At 48.6% G+C, this 27096-nt stretch overlaps 1 protein-coding gene across 1 annotated transcript in view; it reads right to left on the bottom strand.

Annotated features, from left to right (window-relative positions):
- Nucleotides 1-27096, bottom strand: part of PLB1 (phospholipase B1) — a 133890-nt gene that overhangs the window by 50337 nt on the left and 56457 nt on the right. The window contains exons 16-27 of the mRNA XM_036335004.1: nucleotides 26239-26310; nucleotides 25383-25448; nucleotides 22904-22967; nucleotides 14651-14709; nucleotides 12890-12963; nucleotides 11425-11468; nucleotides 8564-8672; nucleotides 6640-6691; nucleotides 6219-6299; nucleotides 3111-3176; nucleotides 2470-2570; nucleotides 230-311 (exon numbers count right to left, since the gene is read on the bottom strand). Of these exons, the coding sequence (XP_036190897.1) occupies nucleotides 230-311; nucleotides 2470-2570; nucleotides 3111-3176; nucleotides 6219-6299; nucleotides 6640-6691; nucleotides 8564-8672; nucleotides 11425-11468; nucleotides 12890-12963; nucleotides 14651-14709; nucleotides 22904-22967; nucleotides 25383-25448; nucleotides 26239-26310 (870 nt within the window). The remainder of the gene's footprint in view (nucleotides 1-229; nucleotides 312-2469; nucleotides 2571-3110; nucleotides 3177-6218; nucleotides 6300-6639; nucleotides 6692-8563; nucleotides 8673-11424; nucleotides 11469-12889; nucleotides 12964-14650; nucleotides 14710-22903; nucleotides 22968-25382; nucleotides 25449-26238; nucleotides 26311-27096) is intronic.

Consider the following 27096-nt stretch of genomic DNA (forward strand, 5'->3'; position numbering starts at 1 on the left):
GAAGTAACTGAGACTTGGTGGTGTGTGCTCGGTGGCCTGGCTCTATGGCTGATAAGATAAATGGAACCACAGTCCCCGCCGCCGTGCAGGGTGTCCTTAAATACGCAAACTGGTCAGAGGTAACCTCACGCCCAGTCGGGGTCCCGATAACTTTGGCACATTCTCTTTCCAACCTGAGCAACCACTCGCACAGCAGCTCTGTGCGGCTCAGAGCCCTTTCCCGCCTCACCTGATACTTCTTATTCAATTCGACGAGGGAGGCAAGCTCTGTTGAGTTATCCTCATACTTCAGGACACAGGGACACAAATTCCTGCGGATCAAACAGAAGGGGTGCCCCACCCCACCAAGTCACCGTCTGAGTGCGAGATGCAGAAATGGCGGCCTGAGATTCAGAACCTGTTTGACTTGGAGGTATCAGGGGTCTGTGCTAACGCTCACGGGGCCCTGGGTGGCTAACCTGCCCACGGCACCAGATGAAACAGAAAATCTCCCAGACCTGGATTTGCTCGTGAAGACGAAATAGTCACTTCTGACATCTGCAGGAGTGATTTTTACGGAGCTGAGTTGCCTCATGACTGCCTGAGGACAGTGCCGTGCAGGTAAGGCACACCTCCTTTAAATAGTAATAGTGATAACGATACTAATAATGGCTAATGCATATTGAATAGCTCCGGTGCTAAGAGTCTTCTGGGTATTAACCTGTTCAGTTCTCTTGAGCTATTCTAGGAGTTGTATTATCATTGTCCCCATTTTACAGTTGAAAAAACTGAGGCTCAGTGTGGTGATTTTCTCAAGGTCACATGGATGTAAAGGGTAGGAGCTAGGACTTGAACTCCAGTCTGTCTGGTCTGAACCTTAATTCCTAGTTAAACTGCTTCTGTCCAGTCTGTAGCACTGATCTGGGATTTTCGTCCAGGGGGATAAGGTGATAATAGTGTGGATAGCTCAGTCTAGATCAGCCGTGGGCAAACTATGGCCCGTTTGAAATGAATAAAACTATTGAAAAAAAAGACCGTACCCTTTTATGTAATGATGTTTACTTTGAATTTATATTAGTTCACACAAACACTCCATCCATGCTTTTGTTCCAGCCCTCCGGTCCAGTTTAAGAACCCATTGTGGCCCTCGAGTCAAAAAGTTTGCCCACCCCTGGTCTAGACTCAGCCCCACCGCGGAGACAGAACAGCAGAGAAGGCAGCACACTGGAGAGGAGGCAGGACAAGGTGACCTTGAGCCTGTCTAACCTACAGACGGTGACTTGGCCGTCAGATTTGAAAACAAACGTGGCAAATGCCTCCTCTGAACCTTCAGCTTTGACTGTCTGAAAGCCCTGCAGTGATTGGCAGAGAGACTCTTGGGTGAGCTGCTCTGAAATGGAATGAAAACACGGAACCCCACGTGGCCCAGGGACTGGAGAAAGTGGGAGCCAGCGGATGCGTCAGCAGCTGAAAATAGCACGACTGACACCAGCTGTGTTAATAGGCGTGTGTCATCCAGCAGCCGCCCTCCTGCTCTCAGCACCCTCAGGCCTCCTGGGGGACCTGCGCAGTCTGGGCCCCCAGGTGAGGTTTGGCACGGATCTTCAGGGGACCAGCCAAGTCCCCTTTCATTTCAACGAGCAAACCTGGCCCTTGTGAATTATTCATTCAGCCAGCAGCCGCTGAGCCCCTGTGCTGTGCTAGCAGTGACTCAGACACAGAGTTCAGGGCTGTGGGGGAGAGGCACATGAATAATTACCATGTGATATGCTTGGGGGAGAAGGGGGGTACAGAGCTGGAGGCAGTGGGGGGATGGGCAGAGCCACCATGACCTCAGCTGATGGTCCGGAGGAGGCCTTGTGGGAAGCACTGCTGAGTGAAATGTTTGTGCTTGGGTTAGAAGGACATCTTGTTCCCGAGGGTCACGCAGACGTGTGACACCAGAGAGGGAACCCCTCTGTTTGGCTTCCTAGGACCAGGGTGTCTGCTCTCCGGGGAAGACTCTGTCCTCTGGACCCTCTTGGTTCTGATTGGAGCACCCGCTCTTCCATTGAGGGACAACAACCCTACATTTGTGAGCACCCAGCCTGGAGCACCATGCCAGACAGAGGCTCCCTCTGTCCTAGAGATGGGCCCCTGGGTGGGGGGGTGGGGGGGGAGCTCTGCAGACACTTAAAGGTAGGCCCTCGCAGAGCCCAGTGAGCCTGGCCCACACAGGCCCCTCTGTGCCTCACGCTCAACTCTTCCCTCCTTGGTGGGTGGAGGGTGTCCTGAGTTGCCATGACAGCAGAAGCATGCTGGGTTGCAAATGCATATTCCAAGGGGAGCTGAGCTCTAAACTGGGGTCAGTAGTCTCCTCCATTAGACCTCGTCAGGTTAGAAAATGGGGCGGGCCTGGCACTCCTCACACTGCCCTGGGCTTTCCTAACTCATCAGTCACTTTCTGCTCGGGGTGCTATGGCCCTTTCAGGCACAGGAGTAGGAGCTCACCGGAGGATCAGCCTGGGGCAGTAGACTTTCTTCTCATTGTACAGGTCCCTCAGGCTGACGATCTGCAGCACCTTCACCAGGTTCACAAATGCCCGAGGCACCTGAGCAAAGGCAAGACCAGTCCCTGAGAGGCTGGAGGCCGGGCAGTCCCCCTGTTGGCTGTCAGGTCCACGGCCTTCCATCTGGCCCCATCCGCTTCCTTCATCCCCGCCTCTCCCTCCTCCTCCCCATCGACACCCATGTGTTCAGGCCGCTGGGACCAGGACTGACAGCATGGTCATGCTGGTCTCCGATTAAAGCAGTGGTTCTCAACCTGTGGGTCATGACCCCTTTGGGGGTCAAACGACCCTTTCACAGGGGTCGCCTAAAACCATCAGAAAACACATATATAATTACATATTGTTTTTGTGATTAATCACTATGCTTTCATTATGTTCAATTTGTAACAATGAAATTGGGGGTCTCCACAACATGAAGAACTGTATTAAAGGGTCGCGGCATTAGGAAGGTTGAGAACCACTGGGTTAAAGGCACCTGGAAAAGGCACCTCAGCCAGAAGCCAGAGCCGCCTCCCGGCTAGTCTGAGGCCCAAGGGGAACTGTGGTTGAGCTGCTCAGAGGCCCGTGACCCGGCCCCGGTACCTCAGCGTGGAGGATGTCCAGAGCCTTCCCAATGTTGTCCGTGAAGTTCTGGGGGGAATAGTGGGCCTGCAGGAAGAGGAAACATCTAAGACCATTCGTCACCCAATCTCTACGCAGACCAGGGCGGCTCCTTCTCTCGGGTCCCCTCCTTCCTATATTTCAGCCAGAATGGGCAACACGGGAACACAGGTTTGCCTTGGGGCCCTCAGCCTCCATACCAGCCCTACAGCCCGCAGGCTGATCGTGGCCGGGACCCCGTTCTTCTACGCGGGAAGCACCCTTTCTCCTGCGTGGAGCGATGGAAAGCTCTGGGTCCACTTCGCTAAGGCCCAGCCCATCTCCGGGTCCCTAAAAATGGGGTGTTGGAGCAGAGGACCTCCAAGAGCCCCTGCAGCTTGCACATCCTCTGGTCCTCTGCCCTGACCTCTTCTGCTTAGGCAGGGGTGGGGAAGGTCCGGTCCGAGGGCCATATAAGGCCCAAGAAATCATTTGGTCTGGCCCTGCCAGGGCATTAGGGGTGAGTTAATTAAATGTTTGACCAAAGACAGCCGGCCAATTTTTAAGCTGCTAATTGTGTATGGCCTGCCAATGGTGTTATAAATATCCAAATGGCTCATGGCAGAGAAAAGGTTCCCCACCCGGCCTCACGTGCCGGGGAACCCACAGCCCAGTCAAATCACTCGAGGAGACAATGGAGGGGAAGAGGGTCCCGAGGAGTCCTCTCCCAAGCATAAACACACTTTAGTGGTTATTTCTCTTGATTTCGATGTGGTTCTTAAACCTTTTTAAAGCAGTGGCATCCTATCTGAATGAAGTCTAACCAAAAGCCTTGCTCTACCAAACAGATCAAAGTTGCAGGGAAGTGGTGGGGGGCCCATGATTCTACCTCCCCACCGGTCCCAGAGCCCCAGGGCTCCGCTGTGGGCCCCTTACACCATAGCTTGAAAACCCCAACCCCGGTGACTTTGATGCCAGGAAAGGAGGGGCCTGGGGAGCAGGGTCACCCGCAAGACTCACCACTTCCTAAATTTTGCTCAGCGGGTCCCTTTTCTGCCTGACAAATGTCCTAGACTTCAGTGCCAGCTGGGAAATCTCCTACTCTGTATGAACTCTGACACTCCTCCCACCCCCATGCCAAATTCCGAGGGCAGTTCTGCCTTCAGTGTATCACCAGAACCACACACGGGGTTTCCTCATCATGTTATGGTGAATTGTCTGTGTCTCCCTCCCCTGACGATGTGAGTTTCTTGAGGACAGAGCCTGTGTTTTCACTTGTCTGCTTAGCTCCTAGTACCATGCCTGGCATATAATACGTGCCAGGCAAACGATACTAGAAATTAAAAAAAAGTCCTGTTTATCAGAAAACACTGTAAACAAAGCTAATTGGGAGACAACAAATAGGCAACATATTTGAAAAAGGGTTAGTATACTTGATATAAGGGGTTTTTGTAAATCAATAAAGATAAACGCCTTAACAGAAAATGGCCAAAAGGCATAATATAGAATTTATCAAAAGGAGAGATTCAAACAAAGGAAATAAAAATATATGCCTACCTAGAAAGTAAATAAATGCAAAATTTGAAAATGATACAATTTTTTCATTTATCAGATTAGCAGTTATTAAATAACATACATTGCCGGTTGGAATGGGGAGAAATAGGCATAATTGGTATAAACATTCTGGGAGCCATTTGGCAATATGTACACAGAGCTTCAAAAATGTGCAGAGTCACCCCAAAATGAGATGGATAGATATATGTTAACGTGGCACAATATTCACAACTGCACAGTCTCTGTGGCGGGTGTATGGGCAATTGCTGCACCAGTCTTTCAGCTTCTCAGCATGTTTGGAAATTTTCATAATAAAACATGGGGGGAAATATACATATCTTTTTGCTTAGAGAGCTTACTACTCAGAATATACACCAGGAAATAGTTGTGGATGGAGATAAAGATGGTTGTTTATCCTGGTGTTATTTATAATAGGCCTAATTAGAAGTAACGTAAGCTAAGTACCCAATTATGGCCAATCTATATTATGGGCTACTATATGGCAACTAAGAATTAAACGCTGATATGCGAATATCTTCCTAATGTGTTGCTGCTGAAAAAAAGCAGGTTACCAAACAATATTTTCAGGTTGATACCAGTTTTAGAAAACAAGAAAGCATTTTCTCCATATTTACAGAAAATGCTAGACACATATCAAAATGTTAACAATGGCGTCTCTAGATGTTGTAAATAGGTTACAGAGAATATTATTTTCTCTGTACTTTGATATGTTTTCTGTGTGTATTATTTGTACCAAAAAAACAAACAAACAAAAAAAAACCTACTTAAAATAAAGTCAGCTGAATTGAGTGTAGAAGAGGCCTGCCCAGCATAGGCAGACATCACCAGGTAGATTTGGGCTCAACACAAAGGAATACCGTAAAGCAATTTACACCGACTCAGGATACTAGTTAGGGCTACCTTACAAGTTAAAAAGCTGCCCATCACTGGAAATGTTCAACAACTGGATTCTGGGAAAGGCATTTTTGTTGTGGGTGGAGACTGGCCAGGATGGCTTGTGGGGTTTCTTGGAGCTCAGAGAATCTGGGAGTCCAGGAAGAAGCACCGCACCCACAAGGTAGCCGCCTGGCCCCTGGGTTTCCCATCATCCCAGAATGACTGGGCTCTGAACTTTGCCCAAGTGCCTGCATTAGGAAATCAACTTTCCCATACAAGTGGAAGTACTGAGGCGAAGATGGCGAGGCAGCTCAGCATTGTAGAAAGGAGCTGACTTACAATGATCTGTTAAGAGATGCCAGGTTTTTTGGGAGCATTGGAATGTTATCTTGATTTCTAGAACGACAGGATCAGCCTCCCTCGACAGAAAACCTGATCAGGATTTATCTCATCGGCGGTGCTGCTCGTCCTGTTGAAATCTCGTCCCGGAGTAAATGCCCTCTCGGTCGGGGGTAATTCCCAGGTTGGATCCATGCCAGACCTCAAGCCCCAAGTCCCAACCCAAAGGCACTGCTCCAGGCACCTGGGATGGAAATCCGTTCCTGGGGGGGGGGGGGGGGGGGGGCGAGGGAGGCATTGAGTTAAGGGCCTGGGACCTACCGGATCATTGCAGAAATCACAGAGGTCATTGCCTCCTATAAACACGGTTATAACCTTCCAATCTTCCTGGAAATTTATCTTCTGAAATGAAGAGAAAACAAACCAGTAAATGCCGTACCCCAGGGTCAAATCAAGGAAAACGCAAATGCTGAACACTGTCAGGGATGGGTCCTCACACACCACAGGGTTTAGAGGACACTGACGGTTCCTGCTCTTTGGTTTTGGGGTCCTGAGGTCATAGGTCACAGGTCGTAGCTGCTAAATCATTGGTGTGTTTTTTTTCCCAAAAGGTGGACTTTCTGGACTTCCACGTCCTCCCCCTAAGCCGAATCTCTCTGTCTCCATGGATTTCCCCCGCCCAAGCCCTGTTCTGGGAAGTCTGACCTCAGGTGGCCCCAGGTGGCTCCTCCCCGAGACTTACTGTGTTATTCTTCATCAGGCCCACCAGCCTCCTGGCCTGATCAGGCAAATCTCTGTGGGCAGACCCAGGAAGAAGTCATGTAAGAAGCTGGGACTGTGAAGCTGGGCTGGGAGGGGACTTGGCAGAGGACAGGAATAAAAGAAACAGCAGGAAAGTTGGACTGAAGGTCATGCCCGTCTCAGAGCTGGGGGTGGGGTGGGGCGTCCTGTCTATGGATGAGCGGAACACTCCACGGATGAGGTGGCGTCTGCGGGTGGACTTATCTCCTGATTGGCGGCTTGGATTACACACTCTCTCCCCACAGCCAAGCTCACTCAGGGCGAACGGAGGCTGCATGTGAGCGTTTCGCGTCATGCATGGCTCTTGCCGTGACCTCAGCCTCAAAGGGCCCTCACCCTCAAGGTGACATAGCTGAGCCAGACACATCTGGGTTTGACATTGAGTTACCTCTTGCTAACTGTAGGGATGTGACTTATGTTCCTAGTTAAAAACAAAACAAAAACCAACAAAACAAAAAACCTGCAAACATGGAGACAAATCCCCAATCTTAGAGGGTCACTGGGAGCAGTGAGCGAGATGGTCAAAGCCGCCCCGTGGAGGAAGAGCCCTCACGAGTGCCAGGCAGCATGCGTTTGAGTGCTGGTCCCACCACTGGCCAGCTCTGGGACCTTGGCTAATGCTTACCTTGCCCACCCTTAGTTCCTTCCTTTGTAAGAGGGGTGGTAAGCATACCTTCTTCACAGAATTGCTGGGCAGACTAAATACGGTGCCCATTCAGAACTCAGAACAGCACATGGTGAGCATCCATATTATACAGAATCCACTGAAATATTTGTACCATCATCATCACCATTATCACCAATAAAGTCCCTGGCACAGTGCCTAGCAGGAAACATGAGCTGTCTTCCTCCTTCACCCAGCTACTAGCCCAACTGGCCTGGTCTTAGTCACTATAGATTAGGTACCAGTCAGCCTGGGTAGGAATTCTGGGTAAGCCAGGTAACCTCTTTGAGGCCCGATTTCCTCATTTGTGCGTCGAAGTTATCAGATGTGGGGCCAGAGTTTGGGGGTGATTCATTGACCTCTCTGAGTCTCAGTGTCATCATTAGGAAAACATGGGTTTCTGGCCCTCTGCTTTGTCCCTCTCACAGTTACCGTACGGAACACAAGGAATAAGAGAAACAGAGGCACCGTGTGACTGGTGCACTGCTGTACGGGTGTAAGGGGTGATTATCAAACCCGGGACAACCCTGCACCGCACAAAGCCACCAGGCCATGCCATCGAGACGATGCATCTGTCCAGGCCGCTTGGCCTCTTTGTGCTCCCATTTCTGTGATACGGGAATAACAACCTCTAACTCTTCCCTACAACTCAGGATGTGCGCGGGCAAATGGATTCCTGGCACGGAAGAGCCCCGAGAACTCTGGGGAAGTGGGGAAGAAATCATACTCTGTTTGGGTTACTCCGATGGCTAAGGTTTCTTTCCAGGGCGCCTTCCTGACATAGGCCTGCAAAGCCCAGAGCCCGGAAAGCACGTCTGAAAAACATGTCTGAGGAAGGGACAGAGAAGAGGGCAGGAAAGATGAATAAAATAAGAAAAATGGAACCTTAGAGAGAACCCTCCTCTGGTCACTGTCTTATGTGGACATGAGATTCACAGAGGAGAAAAGGAATTTGCTCAAAGCATATACCTGGCATCAGAGTCAACTGTAACTTGTTCCTGGGGTGGAGTTGGAGGTAGGCTAGCAGCTTTCTGTGTCCCACAGCAAGGGACACCCCAAGAAAGCCCATCTCGTCCAGGCTTTGACCCTTAGGCCCTCCCCCTGGACCAACCTCCCCAGCTGTCATATATCCCAGTCTCGGCCAAGCCCCCAACGAGGTCCCCAGAGGACCTGTGCGTTCACTCCCGGCTCCCCTGCTCACATGGCTCGGGCTCCGGCCACAGCCTGGTTTAGGAAGGCCCCAGGGCTGTCTTGTTTCCCAGTGCCAACAGAAAAGCCGGTCAGGGAAGGGTTGAATTCCCGGAGGATGTCTGGAAATACAAGGAAGAGACATGCTCAGGAGACCACAAAGCAATGTTCAAATTCCTCTAATAAGCGCCAGTGGGTATTCAGGGCCAAGCAGAGCCTGGGCAGCACACCCAGCTACTTAATGAATTATTGTTGAATAAATGTGAGTCTGAGTAGTGCTTCTCTTATGCATTTTCCTCCCCCGCCAATATATAACTTTATGGAGATAATTCACACACCATTTATAGTATACAGTTCAATAGCTTTAGTATATTCATACAGTTGTGCATCCATGACCACAGTCAACCTTAGACCATTTTCATCACCCCAAACTGAAACCCTCCACTCCCTCCAGTCACTCTCCATTTCCTCCAACCTACGGCAGCCATTAATCTATTTTCTCTCTATACAAATGTACTTATTCTGGACATTTCATATAAAAGGAATCATACAATACAATAGGTCTTTTGTGGCTGGCTTCTTTCATTTAGTATAATGTTTTCAATGTTCACCCACGATATAGCAGGTGTCAACACTTCATTCCTTTCTATGACCAAATAATATCCCATTGTACAGACAGGCCACATTTTACTTGTTCATTTATGAGCTGAAGAACACCTGGATATTTCCACTTTTTTGGCTATTGCAAATAATGCAGCTACAAACATTTATGTACAAGTTTTGCCTCGAATTTTCTTGGGTATATACTTAGGAGTAGAATTGCTGGATATCTGTTTAATCTTTTGAAAAACTTACAGATCTTTTTCCAATGATGTTGTACCATCTTATGTTCCAGTATATGAGGGTTTCAGTTTCTGCACATCCTCACAAATACTTATTATTATTTGCTGTATTTTTATTATAGCCATTCTGGTGGATGTGAAATGGTGTGGTTTGATTTGTATTGAGAGTCACTGATAACGAGTATCTTTTCAGATGCTTATTAGTCACTTGTATATCTTTTTTTTGAGAAATGTGGATTAAAATCCTTTGCCCATTTTTTAAAATTGTGGTAAAATAAACATAAAATTTACCATTGTAACCATTTTTAAGTGTACAGTTCAATGGTATTAAAAACGTCCATAGTGTTGCCTTTGCCCATCTTTAATTGGGTTGTCTTTTTATTGCCAAGTTATAAGAGTTCTTTATATTGTCTAGATACAGTTTCTTATCAAATATATAACTTGCAAATATTTTCTCCCACTCGTTGGGTTGTCTTTTACTTTCTTTGGGCTGTCTTTTCCCTTTGAAACACAAACGTGTTTAATTTTTGTCCAATATATTTATTTTTTCTTTTTTTTGGTCACTTGTGCTTTTGGTGCCATATCTAAAAAGGTTTTGTTTAACCTAGAGTCATGAAGATTTGCTCCTCTATCTTCTTCTAAGAGTTAGTTTTAGCGTTTACATTTAGGTCTGTATTTCATTTTGAGTTGATTTTTGTGTATGGTGTGAGGTAGGGGTCTAACATCATCCTTTGCATGTAGCTGTCCAATTGTCCCGGTACCATATATTGAAAGGACTATTTCCCCCCCCCCCCCCCCCCATTGAATGGCCTTCGCATAGGCTAACTGTGTCAGGAGAGTCCACCAGAGGGGTGACATAGTCTCAATCCTTTGTAAGTCACTTTGGTGAAAGCTCTTGAGCCTGTTGATTTTCAATCATGTGATCCATGATAATACCATGGTAATCAGAGAGCCCAGCAAACTATTGTATAGGCTGGGTCAGCTCATAGTCAGTCAATCACACTTATAAAAGCAACCCAAACCATCTCCTAGCAATAGGGAGATTATTTATAGCTCTTGTGTATAGATCTAGAAATAAAGAAGACAGGGAGTCCCTGTGCCATAGAACTGTACCTACTTAAATTCAACAGGATTTAAAAATAGCAAAAACAGATAACAAATGTGAAGCACAATCAGCCCTGCCTATGTGGAGATTAAGCAATCCCTATCACCAGATTCTTAGTGATCTAGAGCTCAAATAATTTCCTAGCTTCTACAGATAGATTACAAAGGGCTATATGACAAGAAGATTAAGTGAGAACGGGACCGATGAAATTCCCCTCAGGTATAATTATTAGCTATAGGTTTTAAGGGGAAAAATTCATTTTTAACATTTATTGCATGTGTCTTTAAGAACAAGCACCGTGATGTGCACACACAAAGGGGAATAAAAAGATGACTAAGACAAGGTTTTCAGAGAATCTAGTCAGGCTTTAACACATCATTACAAGCAGGTTGTGGGTGAAATAATTTAAAGAAAACTTCAAGCTCCAAATGCGACTGTGTTCGCATAGCCTGAGCGAGGTAACTTCTCTATTACCGCTGCAATACGCGTTTCCTAAAGCGGCACACAGGAAGGCAATGTCTGCATGCAGTGGTGCCTAATGCAGCCCAAGCCCAGATCAGTGCCTGAGAGAAAGCTGCTCTGCTCAGAATGATAGATAGCACAGATGGGTTTCCTTTCCTTCTTTCTTGAATCATTTCTTAACAATAACTTGCACTAAGATTTGGCCTGAGAGCTCTTTTTCTCTCGTGTTCTCTTCCTTGGACAAATAGTACAATTTCTCAAAAGAAAAGAAAAACTACCAGCTTCTATCACTCTCAAGAAGCAAAGCAAGGCGACCACATCGGGGAAGCAGCGCCCCCTGCCGAATGCGGCTGCTTCCTGCCGCCCAGTCCTCTGCTAAGCCCGAGGCCGCCACCAGGGGGCGCTAAAGACACGCGCAGGGTGACTGCACACCCGCCCGAAACCCCAGGGGGAGCGAGTACTCACTGGCCAGGGTAGTGATGCTGCTGACGTTCCCATCTCCGCCCACGCTGTTGTGGGAATAAAAAAGAAAATGAAGGTTGAAAAAGCCAGCGACGCCAAAACACCCCAGACGCTACCAAGACAGACCTTTCACCTTTTGAGAAACACCCTGGGGACTTGGAGCCTGTCTTTTACTGATGATTTCCGTAAAAAACCTTGAAAAACAAACCAGAATACAGCAATGCCTCTCCTCTCTCCCCTCTCCCCACAAACCTGAACATCTAAACAAGAAACGGTCATGGCTGACTTTGTCGATTTTAACTTGGAATGTGGGCATGGGGGCAGGGTTCCAAGTGGACCCCCTTCTCCCCCCTTCTCCTCCAGTCCTGCCCCACTAGCCACTGGTGGGGCACTGCTATTATTACTGAAAATACAGTGAAAAGGGTTGCCCTCATCGTTCTCTTTCCCTTGGGCTTGGGCAAACCCGTTTTCCAAGGGTGTCTGAATCTAGAGAGCAACCCAGCTTCCGAGCACTTCTAAAATTCTGGGGAAATAAAAGTTTCTAGGCATGAAAACATGCAACATTCCAGAGTTTATTGGATTCCCTGCTCTCCATATTCCTTCTTTCTCTGCCAAGTACGCCTGGGAACATTTAAAAGGCTCTCAAAGTGGGTGGGGTTTAACTCTGTGCAGCATCATGAGCAACAATGCCAGGGATTCAACACCTGCTGGTGCCAGGGAGGCCAGATTCCAGGCTGAGGAACCCTCAGACCTGTGCTCTCCTGCATTCAAGGCTCAGACGTCAGGCCCTGCTCCTTGGATTTGATAACAGCCAGGGCAGGAACAAGCCTGCTGAATGGGAAGCAATGGGGGAAGCCACCACGCTAGGTGCCAACGAGCATCTACTCTACTTCTCGCTCTTTTACCACCTGGCTGTGTGACCTTGGACAGGTTACTTGTCTTCTCTGAGCTTTGCTTCCTCATCTGTACACCGAAGGCCCTTTAATAAGGATGCCAGCTGCCATTTATACCTACTTTGTGCCAGGCACTGTGCTGGGGAGCTTCAGTTCTCTCTAATCCTCGCGACAGTGCTCAGGCAGTGTTATTATCCCCGCATTAAAGAGGAGGAGACAAGCTCAGAGAGGTCAAGTAACTTGCCCAAGGTTGCACAGAGCTGGGCAGCCAGGGTTCCAGACACATTCTGGTTCCAAAGACCCACTGCCTCCTTCTGGGATTAGTTCCCACAGGGAGAAATGGAAGCCAGAGAAGCTTTTCCACCCCAAACATTTACGCAGTGTCTCCCCCAAACTCCTCCTGGTCCCAGGCCCCGCTTTGGGAAATGCAGTGGTTTGGGAAAGCTGATGAATACCTTACTCGAATCAAACCCAGAAGTTTCTCATGAAAAGTACGAGGTGGTTTTCTACGATGCCCAGGGGTCCTCCCGGCCCTGCCTGGAGGGGTCTTCAAGGCCTGCCACCCCCACACTCACCTCCAGGACAGGCCTCGATACTGAGTCAAGACGTCCAAGACGTCCGCAGGCTTGGATCCGGCCCCATTGCCTGCCTGAAGGGAGCAACAGGGCGGTGAGTCTCCCTGTCCACCGGCCAGAGGCCCGCACCTGCTCTGCCCGGACCGCCGGGGCGCTCTCTCGGACCCAGAGTCCACACAGCTCCTGTTTCAGAGCCGAGCGGTGGCTCCTGCTGGGACCCCTGGTCGCCCACTGCTCGGCGCACCCTGAGCAGCCCTGCCCGGACCAAGCCAGCTGCTTGAGGATGAGGCCGCAGCGTCCATTTTCCAAGAGGACACATGTCGGGGCCTGTTTTCTTCATTTAAAAAAAGTTGTGAAGTCTGGCACAAAGGAAGCATATCACAGCTCTTTTATATCACTGTGCCTCACACAGACGGCTGAAAGGGTAGCCATCAAATGCAAGGCCGTGTGCCTACCCCTCGGCTGACGAAAGAGCAAGGTCTCTTAAAAGAGAACGTCTCATGGGACCGTCTCTGCAGGTGTCCATCCCTCGCCTAAAGCTGCCATTGCTGAGCAAGGCCATGCCCAAGGGCATGCCAAAGGCCTCCCAGGCAGCCTGGGGAGGAGGGGCCTCCTGGAGAGCGCCCCCCCTCCCCTCGTCCCCTTCCCTTCCCTACCCCCCCCCCCCCAGGGTCCCTGCTCTGGTGCCCAATTCCTCTGCCCCTGCAGGTGTGTCACACTCAGTGCGGCCTCCCCAGGGAATCCTGAACAGCGCTGGGATTCCTGATGACTCCTTGTTCCCAGAGCATCTTCAAGGGGGGGGGGGGGGGTAGGTGACATCAGGCCACACCTGGCCGGTGGAGGGGGGTAAGCAGTGCTGAGAACCAGCCTGCCCGTCCTTCCTGGGGGGTATTAGCCATAGGCCACTGGGGTGAAGGGCCACTGAGGGGTCAGGAGGCGGCGGCTGCAGTAGCGGGATGGGGTCCAGTCCTGGCCTGCCACTCACAAGCCAAGTGGCTGGGGACACTGACGGCCTCTCCCAGTGTTGCTGTCTTCATTGGTTAAGTTTAAGGAGAGTCAGACTTCAGGGGGTTTTGTGGAGGAGAACGAGTGAGATAATAGCACTGTGAACGGGCCACAGACAGGGAAGGTGCCCGCTGGCCTTAGGGGGACACTCAGCTGGACCAGCAGCTGGCCGCGCGGTAATGAGCCGCTGTGGAATGGGAGCTTCTGTCGGGGAACCTCTGGGACCCCCACGCAGACTCTGGGAGAACCTGCGCTGGCTTTTCAGGGATAGCGCTTTGTAGGGCCTGGGTGTCACAGGGAGAGGCTGCAGAGAGGGGCCTCTCTCCCACTGACCCCACGCCCCCCATCAGCACTGCTCCAGTCTCATCATCTCTCTGCCCCTCCCTTAGCTTTGCCACATGGACAGACAAAGCCCCAGGTCTCTGAGGGGCGGCTACTCCGCAGGTGGGGGACCTGGTCCAGCTCCACTGCATGACCTGGGCCGGGTCACTTCCGCCACAGATGCTCCCTCCGGGACCCCCCCCCCCCCCACTTCCTGCTCTCTCCTTCGTCCCAGTGTAGGGAGAAGAAGGATGAGTGTGGGGTGCAGGTGGGAAAACCAGGTGGGCAAGGAATGCGGGGCCCCAGGGCGTGCGGGGATGCAGAGGGACTGGCGATCAGGACCTGAGATGGAAACACCTAAGAGCCAGGAGTGAGGCTTTCTCTCCAGGTCGCCCCATGACCCCAGGGCAGGCCCTTCCAGTCAGGGGAACTCACCGTGATGGAGTCGCCCAGGGCTGCGATCACCTTGATGTCCGCGGGCTTCAGCCTGTGAACTGAGAACCAAGTGGGAGTGAATGGAAGATCGGGGTTCCTGTCTCCTCTGCAAACAAATGACGATCTCCCAGGAACACGGAGAGCAAGCCTGTTTTTCACAGCAGTTCAGCTGGGACAGAGGTATTCAGAGCCGTCCTTGCCATGAGGGTCAGCAGCAGCAGGCGGGGGCCTGACTGCCGGGTCCTCCCCGGGGCACCTGGGCTCAGGGCTCGGGGCTGGAGTGGCCCAGCTTGCTGGAGGGGAGCCTGCTGGCTTTGGAGGAAACCTGATGCCACAGGTGAGCATCACCCTTAGGGCGTGTAGTGGCCCCGGACATGGGGATGAGGGAAGGAACTCTGGTGGGCTCACGACCAACACTTAATCCCATGGTTCTCAACCTTGGCTGCACATTAGAATCATCTGGGAATCTTTTTTAAAAAATTTATTTTATTGATTTTTACAGAGAGGAAGAGAGAGGGATAGAGAGTTAGAAACATCGATGAGAGAGAAGCATTGATCAGCTGCCTCCTGCACACCCCCTACTGGGGATGTACCCGCAACCAAGGTACATGCCATTGACCGGAATCGAACCTGGGACGCTTCAGTCCCCAGGCTAACACTCTATCCAGTGAGCCACACCGGCTAGGGCTGAGAATCTTTTTAAAATCCTGATTTCTGGGCGAGTGAGGCCCAGAAATCAGGATTTTAAAAAGATTCCCAGGTGATTCTAATGTGCAGCCAAGGTTGAGAACCACTGACTTAGTCTAGTCTAGGATCTGGTCATATTCGGGGTAAAGTCTCCTATCATTCTGCTAAAAATATTAGCTCAGTTTCTCTGCAGTGAAGAGGGGAACTGCTTTCACACCACTATGTTTTAAAATCAAGGTGAAATTCATATAACATAAAATCAACCATTTTAGAGTCAACAATTCAGTGGCATTTAGTGCTACTTTCACAGTGTTGCTCAACAGCCCCCTCTATCGAGTTCCAAAACCTTTTACCCTCAAAGGAGACCTGTGCCCATTCGCAGTCACTCCCCATCTCTCCCTCCCCCCAGCTCCTGGCAACCACTAATCTGCTTCCTGTCTCTGGGTTTGCCTCTTCTGGGCATTTCCTACAAATGGCATTGCACAATATGTGGCCAGTTGTGTCTGGTTCTTCCACTTTGCGTAATGTTTTCCAGGTTTGCCCGTGTTATAGCATGTGTCAGTACCACACTCCTTTTCATGGCTGAATAATGTTCTATTGTATGGACATACCATATTTTGTTTGTCCATCCGTCCATCATTTGAAGGACATTTGGGTTTGTTTTCACCTCCTGGTGACTGTGAACAGCGCTGCTATGAACATTCCTGTACAAGTGTTTATTTGAAAGCCTGTTTTCCATTATTTCGGATATATACCTAGGAGTGGAATGGCTGGGTCATATGATCATACTATGTTTAGTTTTTGGAGGAACCACCAGACTGGTTTTTACAGCCTGACTCTATGTTTTACCTCTCGAGTTGCACGTACTGTGCTTGGCTAAGCGGCTGTCTACTCACATGACAAACATGTTTAACACCAAGCCGTGGCCGGGTGCCCTGGGACTACACAGTGGTCAGAAAAGTTAGGTGGCCTCAAGGCCCTCACAGGCTAAGGAGGAGACGGGGAACAGCCATAGTTATAATAACCGATAGGTTGGTAAACACTCTGAGAGGTATGAAGTGCTGAAGCTGAGGGGTGATTGACGCCCTAGGGGTGTGATGGGGGTGGAGGGGAGGTTCTGAGCAGGCTTCATGGAGAAGGTGGTGTTTGAACTGAGCCTCGGGACATTATGAGATGAGATTGAGAGAGAGCCAGGCAGGTGCTGGAAAGCATAAAGGATGGATGTGGTGCCTATGAAGAACAGATAGTTGTACGGTTTGGTTAAGTGATGGGTAGAGAAGACTAACAAAAATAATGTTGAAAAGTAGATTAGGGCCACAGGCCTTTTGTGCCTGGTAAACATGAATTTTGCTATACAGGGTTCCTATGGAAAGTATGATAATTAATAAATACTAATACAAGAATAAGTTCTGTGTTTTGCACACTCACAACTGTAGACCTACTTTTGCCCCACCCTGTATACAGAATAACTTGCACGGGAGTACCTGCACTATATTTATCTACCCCTTCACCTTATACCCGTAGGCATCTGAGTCCAAGTGTATTTTGGGGACCACACCTAAGATTCTTTATGTCATATGTAGCTCTGTCCTCTCAAATCACAAGCTCACCTCCCACTACCCTCAATATCTCCCGTTCCCCTAGAGTGCCTTGTGCCACAGTCACGCTGACTTTGCCATAGCTCCACGTTCCTCTTAGATGTGCCTCCCTCGTCTCTAGTGGTACAAGGCTGAGCTACATTGTCAAATAGCCTCAGGCCTTGGGAAAGTCTAACAGCATTGGAACCAGGGAGGGGCCCACTCCCAGAGGGAAGAAGCCCATCATTACAGCAGCCATTGCTTAAAATGGATAAACAGAAACTTGTGTGCAAGGAGGCTCTCTCGACAGCTCTTCTTTGGCAGGTCACTTTATAAACATACAGTGACACACAGATAAGAGAGGCTTTTGACGCAACTGGACTACATAAAGCCCACTTCACTCATCAACATCCAAATCGTGGCTGTGTCATTATACCTGTGGAGGAAGCTGCATTAACACTCAGTGGAAACAATGTCTTGTTTCCTTCCATGGAGACATCTTGTCTACCTGACTTCCATGCTGTCTGCAGATGGGGAACTGCTACCCCCCGTGAGGAATTGCTCTCCTTGGAAAAGTACAAGTCCCTGACTCTTCCCACAACAGCATGCACACTAACACATACATCGTTGTGAATGTGCGTAAGCAGAATATATATGTTCGTGGCCCTCAAATGTGAGCACGCACCAACCATCTGGAGAGCTTGTTAAAGCGCAGATGGTTGGTCCCCACCCTGAGTCTCTGATTTAGTCGGTCTGTGGTGTGCCCAAGGATATGTGTTAGAAGAACAATATCAAATCACAAAGCCAGCTGCACACATTAGCACACACCACAGGGGCTGAGCCTAAGAACTTCAAAACGACCTCTGCTCAAAGAAACCAGGCTGTGGGTAAAAAAAAGGCCACAGAGTCTAGAACAGTGGTTCCCAACCTTCCTAATGCCGCAGCCCTTTAATACAGTTCCTCATGTTGTGGTGACCCCCAACCACAAAATTATTTTCATTGCTACTTCATAACTGTAATTTTGCTACTGTTATGAATCGTAATGTAAATATCTGATATGAGGATGTATGTATAAATTGAACATAATTAAAGCATAGTGATTAATCACAAAAACAATATGTAATTATATATGTGTTTTCCGATGGTCTTAGGCGACCCCTGCAAATGGGTCGTTCGATCCCCAAAGGGGTCGCGACCCACAGGTTGAGAACCGCTGGTCTAGAAGGTTGATTTTAACTCCTGTTGATGAGAGTTAATCACTATATTCTTGTTGCCATAATGTGTAATGCAGTGAATTTTGTGAACACTCTGAAGTGCAAAGGTTAGGGGAAACCTCTGGGGTGACAAATGTGGAAGAAATGGATATACTTGCATCCAAATCAGATTATAATTTGATAAAGAGGCAGCTGAAACTGACCATTCCTGTCTCCAAAATTTATAGCAGACAGAAAATACACATGCATGTATACATATATGTGTGTATACACACACACACACACACACACGTAGACAGATTAATTTATGTGTGATAGGGGAGGGGATTTCTCCTATTGGTCATTATAAAGGATTTCCTGTAAGAAATAAGAAACCAGATGAGCCAAGTCTAGGTGAGAGGAGTTTGACTTATCTGGGATTTTATTAAGATAGAGTCCAACACTTATCATTGGTTTAATATCTGTAGACCTTGATTTGAGCTTTGTTATTATCATCATGTATGACAAAGATACAGCCTGGAAACACAGCAAGCACCTTATCAATTGCTCTCCTTGGGAAAAGAACTATTTAGAGATAAGATTATGTTTGTGTGGGATGATTAGCTAAGCATTATCTGGTACAAATTGTGCAGCACCTTGAAAGGAATTGATAAACACATCATTAACTCATCAAGATTTCTTCGCAGGGGACCTCTTATCTGAAGGCCATCCTAATGATGAGGAAATATGATGCATAGCAAGGCAAGGCTAGGCAAGAGTAGAGAATTGGGGACACTACCTTCTTTACAGGAAGAGTTACACCCAGGAGAAAGACTTGGAACTTTGGAGTTTTGTTTTGTGAAACCCAACAACTTAGCCAAGTGGGGCCATTCTGAAACACACTTTCTCCTAATTATTAGCTAGGGCTGCCCAACCCATAAGCTCTCTGATCTTAGGGACGTATGTCAAGACTTCTTCAATGGTGCTAAACTGCTGGAACAAGAGGGGGTCCTTGTTTTCTGCCTTTGAAGTGCTTTAGTGTGAGTTTATACAAAACATGTGTCTTGCACATAGTAGGAGCTCAAGGAAAGTGTTAAGGGCAAAGACAGGCTAAGTAAGGGGCTCTGTGTCAGGGATCGGACAGCTCTCCAAGCCTAATTGGATGGAAACTACAGGGAAGGGAAACACTTATTTACCCCAATGTCTTGGGGTGAGTTTGAACTTGCTTAGCAGACTGGTCCCACCTAGGCACAAGCAGGCTGTTACTCCCTATGGGGCATCATGACTTTCTGGTCACGGGCTGGGTTAAGTTGCAAGACCCATAGCAGCGGTGGCTAACAGACAACTCCAGGGTCTCTACTGGACATTAAAGTGCTGGTCCACAATGAAGTAAGAGCCTTAGGGGCCACTCAGTGCTGTGCCCTGGGGCATTTTTCATATCAGCTTTTGAGTAGCTCATTTTAGCCAAATGGGTAAAATACATAATATCAGGGACTTAGAAAGGAATCAATGGCTTAAATGAATGAACTGTTCTGAATCATACTGTTGGTGACTGTGGCATATAATGAGCTTTGTGGATCCCCATTTGCAAATACTCTCAGTTTTTTTAAAATTGATTTTATTTCTATTGATTTCGGAGAAGAAGGGAGAGGGAGAGAGAGACAGAAACTTCAAAGATAAGAGAGAATCATTGAAGGGCTGCCTCCTGCACACCCCACACTGGGGATCAAGCCCCACAACCCGGGCATGTGCCCTGACTGGGAATCGAACTGTGACCTCCTGGTTCATAGGTTGTCACTCAACTACTCACCCATGCTGGCTGGGCCAAATACTATAAGTTTTCTCTCTGCATGGAATTCACAGCTTGACTTTAGCTTCAATAGATAGCCAATGAGCCATGTCCCTCTGGTTCCTTATCATTGCAAAATGCGACTCCTTTTCTCACTGGCAAAACCTTAAGTCATCTACCAGGCCCCAAGATTTTTTCTCTCAGTTATTCCAACTATGTTAGGGACAGGGCCATGGAATAATGTAAAATAATGCAAGTGTTTATGAAGTTGTGAAGCCCACAGGAGATAGTACCTAGCAAACTGTACATGTGAACAAACTGGAGGAAAAAAATCAGAGACTTGCATTCATTCATTCATCCATCCATCCATTGGCTACCAAATTCCAATTGGTTATAAAAATTACATCAGCCCTATATATCTCACCCAAAACCCCACAGATCAGTGGAAGCGGTTTATCACCTGTGGGCTCCCATGGAATGAGCGTGAGGCATCCTGGCTGCCAGGAGCTCTGCCTGGCCTGTTGATGAAGGCAGTATCCTAGTTTGAACCATCACTTTTGGCTAGCTAGGCTATCCCTGGGTTGGGTCGAAAGAAAAACAGAAAAGGGACTAAAAAAGGTTTCTGAAAATAACTCTGAAGGCAAAACAGTTATTTTATCAGAAAAATGGTTTGAATAGGAAATACTTTGGTCTAGTTGGTTTGAATGTCTTTTTCCACTCTGAGAAGTTGTTGGTTTGCTGAATTAGAAGTACTCAATAATTCAGATTAGTTCAGCAAACATGTATGGGCTCTTACCAGGTGCTGAATCATTGGGGATATAAAGATAAGATAACCTGTTGTAAGTATGTATCAGATGCCGTCATCTTGATTAAAAATTGCAAACGTGATCTCTAGAAAAGTGAACAACCTCACCAGAAAGATGATCATTATCAAGGGAAAATAATAATGTGGCCCTGTGCTAAGTCCATTTGCCTACTCCATTTTAAGTCACAAGTGTGCTTAAAATGTTCAGTCATAGATCATGCACAGCAATGAAGTGTGTTTTCATTGTGGTCCAGTTAGTGGTGGTCATTTGCCTAAATAACACTTTCCAGGTGGGACTCAGACATGAGGCCCCGCCTGGGGAGTGTTTCCGTCCCACGCCCGCTTGGTTAGAGCAAGCCAGCCTAAATCTGCCCATCTGCTTATTCAAATAGCCCCTATCACCAGTGTATCTCAGATCTCAAGGTCATAAGATGTCTGGCACTTCCATGTTCAAGTGCCAATGAACACCAATCTCCAGGGTCAGGGCATGAGGAAGAGGTTCAGATTTTATGTGGCTTTTAGATGCTGAGATATGCGCTCATGGATTGGTTGGTTATCACTGTCATGACAGGAACATAATCTAGGCAGATTGCAAAACACTTTGTAGCTCATTCTTGCAGAGTGATAAGATTAATGAGAGGAAGATAGCATTTCACTGTGGCTATCAAAACATGGGCATTCTTCCTCTCCTTTTCTCTCTCTATACATAGACACATGAATATATGCATGCACCTTTGAGGTTTTGCTATAGGAGGGCCTACATATGAGGCTAGTAACTTATTTCTGCTGCTAAAAATCCTGCTAATAAGCTAACCAAGAGGAGTGGGTTGTCACCAACTGTGTGGGGGGAAAAGTCAAAGACTAAAAGCAAGTGTGAGAGAGTGTGTGTGTGTGTGTGTGTGTGTGTGTGTGTGTGTGTGAGAGAGAGAGAGAGAGAGAGAGAGAGAGAGAGAGAGAGAGAGAGAGAGAACTCAACCATCCATTCCCTTATTCTGCATTAGAGAACAAGAGCCAGTTATACACCAACGTTTGGGGAAGATTTGGCTTAATTAGAGTGCACAGGGCTGAGACATGTGTGGGAGGTAGGCTAACAGCCAGGGCATTTATTTGTTCTACTAACACTCAGCAAAAGGAGGCAACCTGACTACAAAGATTTGCATCCCTGAAAGATTCCTGCTAGACACTGCGGCCTCTCCAGACTTAATTGTCTACCCTGCAGGGCACGTAGGAGGCACTCAACAAGCATCTCATCGATGAATGAACAGGTGAACAAGTCAATGAACCAGAGTCACCCTCCAGGACCGCATCTCACTGCTGCGGAAATGCTCCTGGGCTGGTGTTTGGAGTTGCCTGGGTCACCATATGGCCCCCTCCCTCCCCCCACCTGTGAGTTCCCATGGTCACACGCACAGCCATAACTCCCAGCCTAGCCGGCCTGGAGGAGAAGGCTCAGACCTCAGGCAGCCCCTCTGTGGCAAGGTCTCTGCCTAGAACATTCCATGACTCTCATTTTCATATCCAACAACATTTTGGAAATGGCAGCAGCAAAAATAGCACATTTCTAAGACAGTTTTCCCGTTCTGTGCGGGGCTTGAGGGTGTGTCCGGCACATCGCCCCGACAGCGGGTGCAGACTGGTTACTTCTCTTTCTGCTTCCAGACAGATTTGCTTTTTGGAGAGCAAATCATCTCATCAAGGCTTGATGGCAGGGACAACGACATGAGCTCTCTGTCTGCAGAATACGGCCCGGCACGCGGTTAATGCTTAATAAATGCTTTCTGACCGTATCACATCACATCACAACAGAACATATCATATCTTATCACATCACATCATATCATCTCTTATTTCAGTTAAAGGATAATCAAACACAGGCATGAACTTACACATATATAGGCATACTTCAGAGATATTGCGAGTTTGGGTCCAGACCACCACAATAAAGCGAGTGTCGAAATAAAGTGAGTCATCGTCTTTTTTGCTGGTGGCAGGTATTGCCTTCAATTTGCAACAAATGCAACATCTGTGCAGCGCAATAAAACAAGGTGTGCCTGCACGTGCAGAGCTGATTCTGTTGTCCTTGAAAAACCTCTCGGGTGCACCTCAGGCTGTGTGCAAAGCCCTTGTCACCCTACGGCTGCTCTTACTCTGAGGAGTCCAGGCCTCACATGAGCTTAAAAATCACCTGATTCAAGTGTGTACCTGAGGTGGGAATCTTGTCGGAGGGATCCATGGAAGGGCACCTGATCTCCGTTCCATCTCTCACCTGAAATGAGACACAGAGAAAGAGGAGAAGTGGGACATGTTGACATTGGGTGAGGAGTGGGGTATCTAAAATTGGAAAATATTACTTAATACAGCAATCCAACCATCTTTTAAGATTTCTTCCTCTCATTCAACACTCAGATTCAGGTGCCCACAACATCCTCTCCAAATGCTTCCAAACCTGTCCCCTCTTCCCTGGTCCCTCTGCCTCAGCCTACATCCAGGCCTGTTTCTTCTTGCCTGGACCATTCCAGTATTCATAGCATCACCACCTCAGGCCTCTGGCTTCCTTCCCAGCATCGAGGGGGGGTGTGTCTCTCTCTCTCTCTCTCTCTCTCTCTCTCTCTCTCTCTCTCTCTGTAATAAAATCAGGCCACTCCCCTGCCCAAATTCTCAGAGAAAGTAGGGCTTTTTAAAAAAATCTGTTTTGGGTATTGCTATATCCCCAGAGCCGAGAACAGTACACAGTAGATGCTCATAAATATTTGTTGGTTGAATAGTAAATACATTTCTACTCTGTATTCATATCAACATAAAGTCCATCCTTCTTCACATGGCCTAAGCAGTCCCCGGTCATTCTAAATCACAAGAATTGACCCAACGCTCTTGGCTCTCCATACCTCCATCTCTTAGCCCAAGCTCTTACCTCTACTCTCCCTTTTCCTTTTCTGCCCTCCATTTCCCCACATTCCCATCCACCTGGTTCAGCCTCAGTCACCCTTCAGGGCTGAGGTGGTGGGTAGTCTCCGGAAGTCTCCTTCCATCCTCCCGGCCTCAGTTAGTTGCTCCCTGAAAGCTTCACGGAAACGTTGATTACAGACGTATCCCCTCCTGCTTGGCTCCACCAGACTGAGTTCCTTAGGACCAGCGAGTATTTTATTGATGTTTTTGCCTCCCATGCCTGGTATCCATCCTTCCCCCCCCCCCCCACCCATTTAGTCACTCAGCAAATAATGGCTAGGTACCTGCTCTGAGTCCCTGCCCTCACCGACCTTGAGTCCTAGTGGTATAGAGCAGGTGGGTCATCAATAGCTGTAACCTGCAGGAACGTATCACTCCCTATCACCAGATGAAAACAATGGCAATACACAGGACTCATAGCCTGCCTATCCTACCGCACACGCTTTACACTTATTGTTACGATTTCAAAACATCTCCACGAGGTAGGGCTATGACTTTCACCGCTTCCCATGTCACAATGAACAAGGCACAGAGGCGCTCACTACCTTGTCCAGTGACACAGAGCCTGTCTGTGGAAGAGCCTGGATTGGAACCCAGAGCCAGTTCTCTGCCCTCAGATTGTCCTCATTGCTGCGGTGACAGTTAGAAGGTGCGGGGACAAGTTGATGAGCAAGAGAGTCTTCCACACTGTGTTTCTCGGGCTTCGTGGGGCAGGCCCCGGCCATCAGCACTGCCTCCACCACCGGGAGTAACCCTCACCCTCTTTTATACAATAAGGAGGCAGGGATGGCGCGAGGCTGAATTTGATGTAACCTGTATCAGTCCCCAGAGGAGGAGGACATCAGCCTGCAAGTGCCTCGGCTCCTCAGAGCAGTGCCGGTGCCCTGTCTAATCTGACGGAGTATCAGAGAGTCAGGAGATAAGCAGTAAGCAAGATGTGAGTAAGTGTGAGGTGGCCCTTGAGGTGGGAGCTAATGTCAGAGGCCTCTTGGTCGCCACACTGTTTGGTTGCAGATTTTGCTGTATTTCTCGGCCTTTCCTCTTGACTTTCTCTTCTGACGAAGGCCTCAGATGAATTTAAACTGATGAACAAAATAGAAACAGGCATGGATACAGGGAACAGACTGACAGCTGTCAGACGGAGGGGGTTGGGGGACTGGATGAAAGAAGGTGAAGAGATTAAGCAAAAAAACATACACATACACACATAACACACAGACATAGACAACAGTGTGGGAATCGCCAGAGAGAAAGGAGGTAGGGGCAGGTGGAGGTGGCCAGGGAGGGGGAAATGGGGCCGGAGAGAGACTTTGCTAGGGGTGATGGGCGCACCATACAGTGTGAAGATGGTGTTTTGTTACATTGTACACTTGAACGCTGAAACCTGTATGGTTTTGTGAACCAATGCCACTCCAATAAACAAAAAAACAAACAAACAAAAAATGAAACTGCAGAACTGTTATTCTCTTAATTGCATTTTCTTAATCCTCAGAGATCGGGCTTCCAGGCTAGTCCTCAGTTTTTGGCTCAAATACTAAACACTCATAAAGTGAGGGGAGACCTCCTTCAAGCACCAAGGAGACAGCCACACCCCTGATCCGTCATCCACCCAGCCTGCCCTTGGGGTTCCAGGACATAAAGCACCACGTGGACATTTCCACAGGTTCAGCCTGGTATACGGCCCCTGATTCATTTGCATGCGTGTCAACCACAGAAAACCTCTCCATCTCCATACCTCAAGCTTCTCAGGGGACCTTGGGAGGTAGTTGCTGTTTTTATAGGTGAACAGATATGGATTTTCCTGCAGAGAAAAATAATGTGTTGTAACCAGGATTCAGAAATCTGCACCCTTTAATCATCAGGCTGTATCACCCAGCAATGCCTTTGGCCAACTTGCAACATTCACACCATCACTTAAATGAAGGCCGTTCTCTGGCTTTTCTTCTCTGCACTGCCTGTGAGTTCCCTGAAGGAGCCCATTCATGCTTTAAAATTTCCCATTTGCCATTGTTGGCATCTCTGGCTCTCTACCAGCGACGTACGTATATTTCCATGAAAGAAGAACTTAGTTGTAAGCTTCCTGGCAGCCAAAGCAAAGAGGGAAACAGGGTGAATTATACGGTTCTTACAGCCTCGCAACAAAAACTTACCACTTCATCCAGAAAGCCAAAACTTCCACTACCAGTAAATGACAAAAGGAATTCTACTCATTTATGGTATTTCCCCATCCATTCATTCAGCAACATTAACTACATGCCTATTACATATTTGGCACAGAGTTAAGAAACCCATCTTCACATTTGGGATGCTTGGGGCCAGGTGAGATATGGCTTTGTCCCCCTGCCCTCCCCAGGTGTGGAAGGGGCCATAACGCTACTAAAACAGCTCGATTCTGCCACAATGGCTGAATGCCGTAAACCTTATGTGTGCCACGTATGCAGAGCTGTGACTGGACCCGGAACAGGCCCACAGCTCTAAAGCAGCCAATGCCTCAGCCAGGCGAGACCCCATCTCACAGCAAAGCCTGGTCAGTGGCCCCATCTCTCTCCTGATTCAGAGAGAGGTTTCCTCTCTCCCCAGGCCTGGCCTACCTGAGAGGGGCATTTCATGGGCCAGCTCTCATCTGCCCTGAACGGCTCATCTTTCTGTCCCGTGGGCTCCATCTAGAAAAGAAGGCGATCTTTAGAACAGAAAGTGAAGCTCAGGCGGCGGCAGCATTCCAGGGGCCACCGAGAAAGGCTCGTTCGTCGTGTTTCTCAGAGTTGACCCTGGACGCAGGGTCATGTCACCTGGAAACACATGAGAAATGCAAGTATCCCACCTGCCCTCCTCTGCCACATCCCACAAAGCCAACTCCGGTCCCACCACCGGGGGCTCTCCTGCCCTGTCACCGCGGGGTGCCCCGTCCAAGCGTCACTGCTGGCTGAGTTCAAGCCTACTCTTGTTCCTCTGAGTCGCCCGACCCTCCCAACTCCACCCTGGGCTGGGTGATGGCAAAGGCCGTTTGGTGTGTCTTTTGTATTCGCCTTGGACCCAGCACAGGGCACACAGTAGGTTCTCTCTCGTTGCCTGGGAGACAGGTGACGTGGGAGGGGAAGGAGGCCGTTTGGGCTGAGCTGGAATAGTCAGCCCTTCTGCCCAGAGAGAGGGCGGTGGGAGGGCAGCCCGGAGGAGGGGGCAGGTTCGCTTCCTCTGCCTCCACAGGAGGTGGCAGCAAGTGGTTCCCTCGGAGATATCCACCCCAGGGTCAGGCCCACGGACGTAGAAAGCAAACGCTTTCTTTAAGGCGAGCGTGACCATTGACCAGGGCTGCAGGGGCCGGTCCCGCCCAGCTCACTCGCTGCTGGCTAAAGCACAGCTGCTCGTGGTACTCAGCAGAGCACTTAGTTGAAAAGATGGAGAAAACATTTTCTAACCCAAGAAGAAGAAAACCAAGTTCCTGTCACTGG

Source organism: Myotis myotis, unplaced genomic scaffold (assembly GCF_014108235.1).
Source record: "Myotis myotis isolate mMyoMyo1 unplaced genomic scaffold, mMyoMyo1.p scaffold_m19_p_14, whole genome shotgun sequence".
NCBI lineage: Eukaryota > Metazoa > Chordata > Mammalia > Chiroptera > Vespertilionidae > Myotis > Myotis myotis.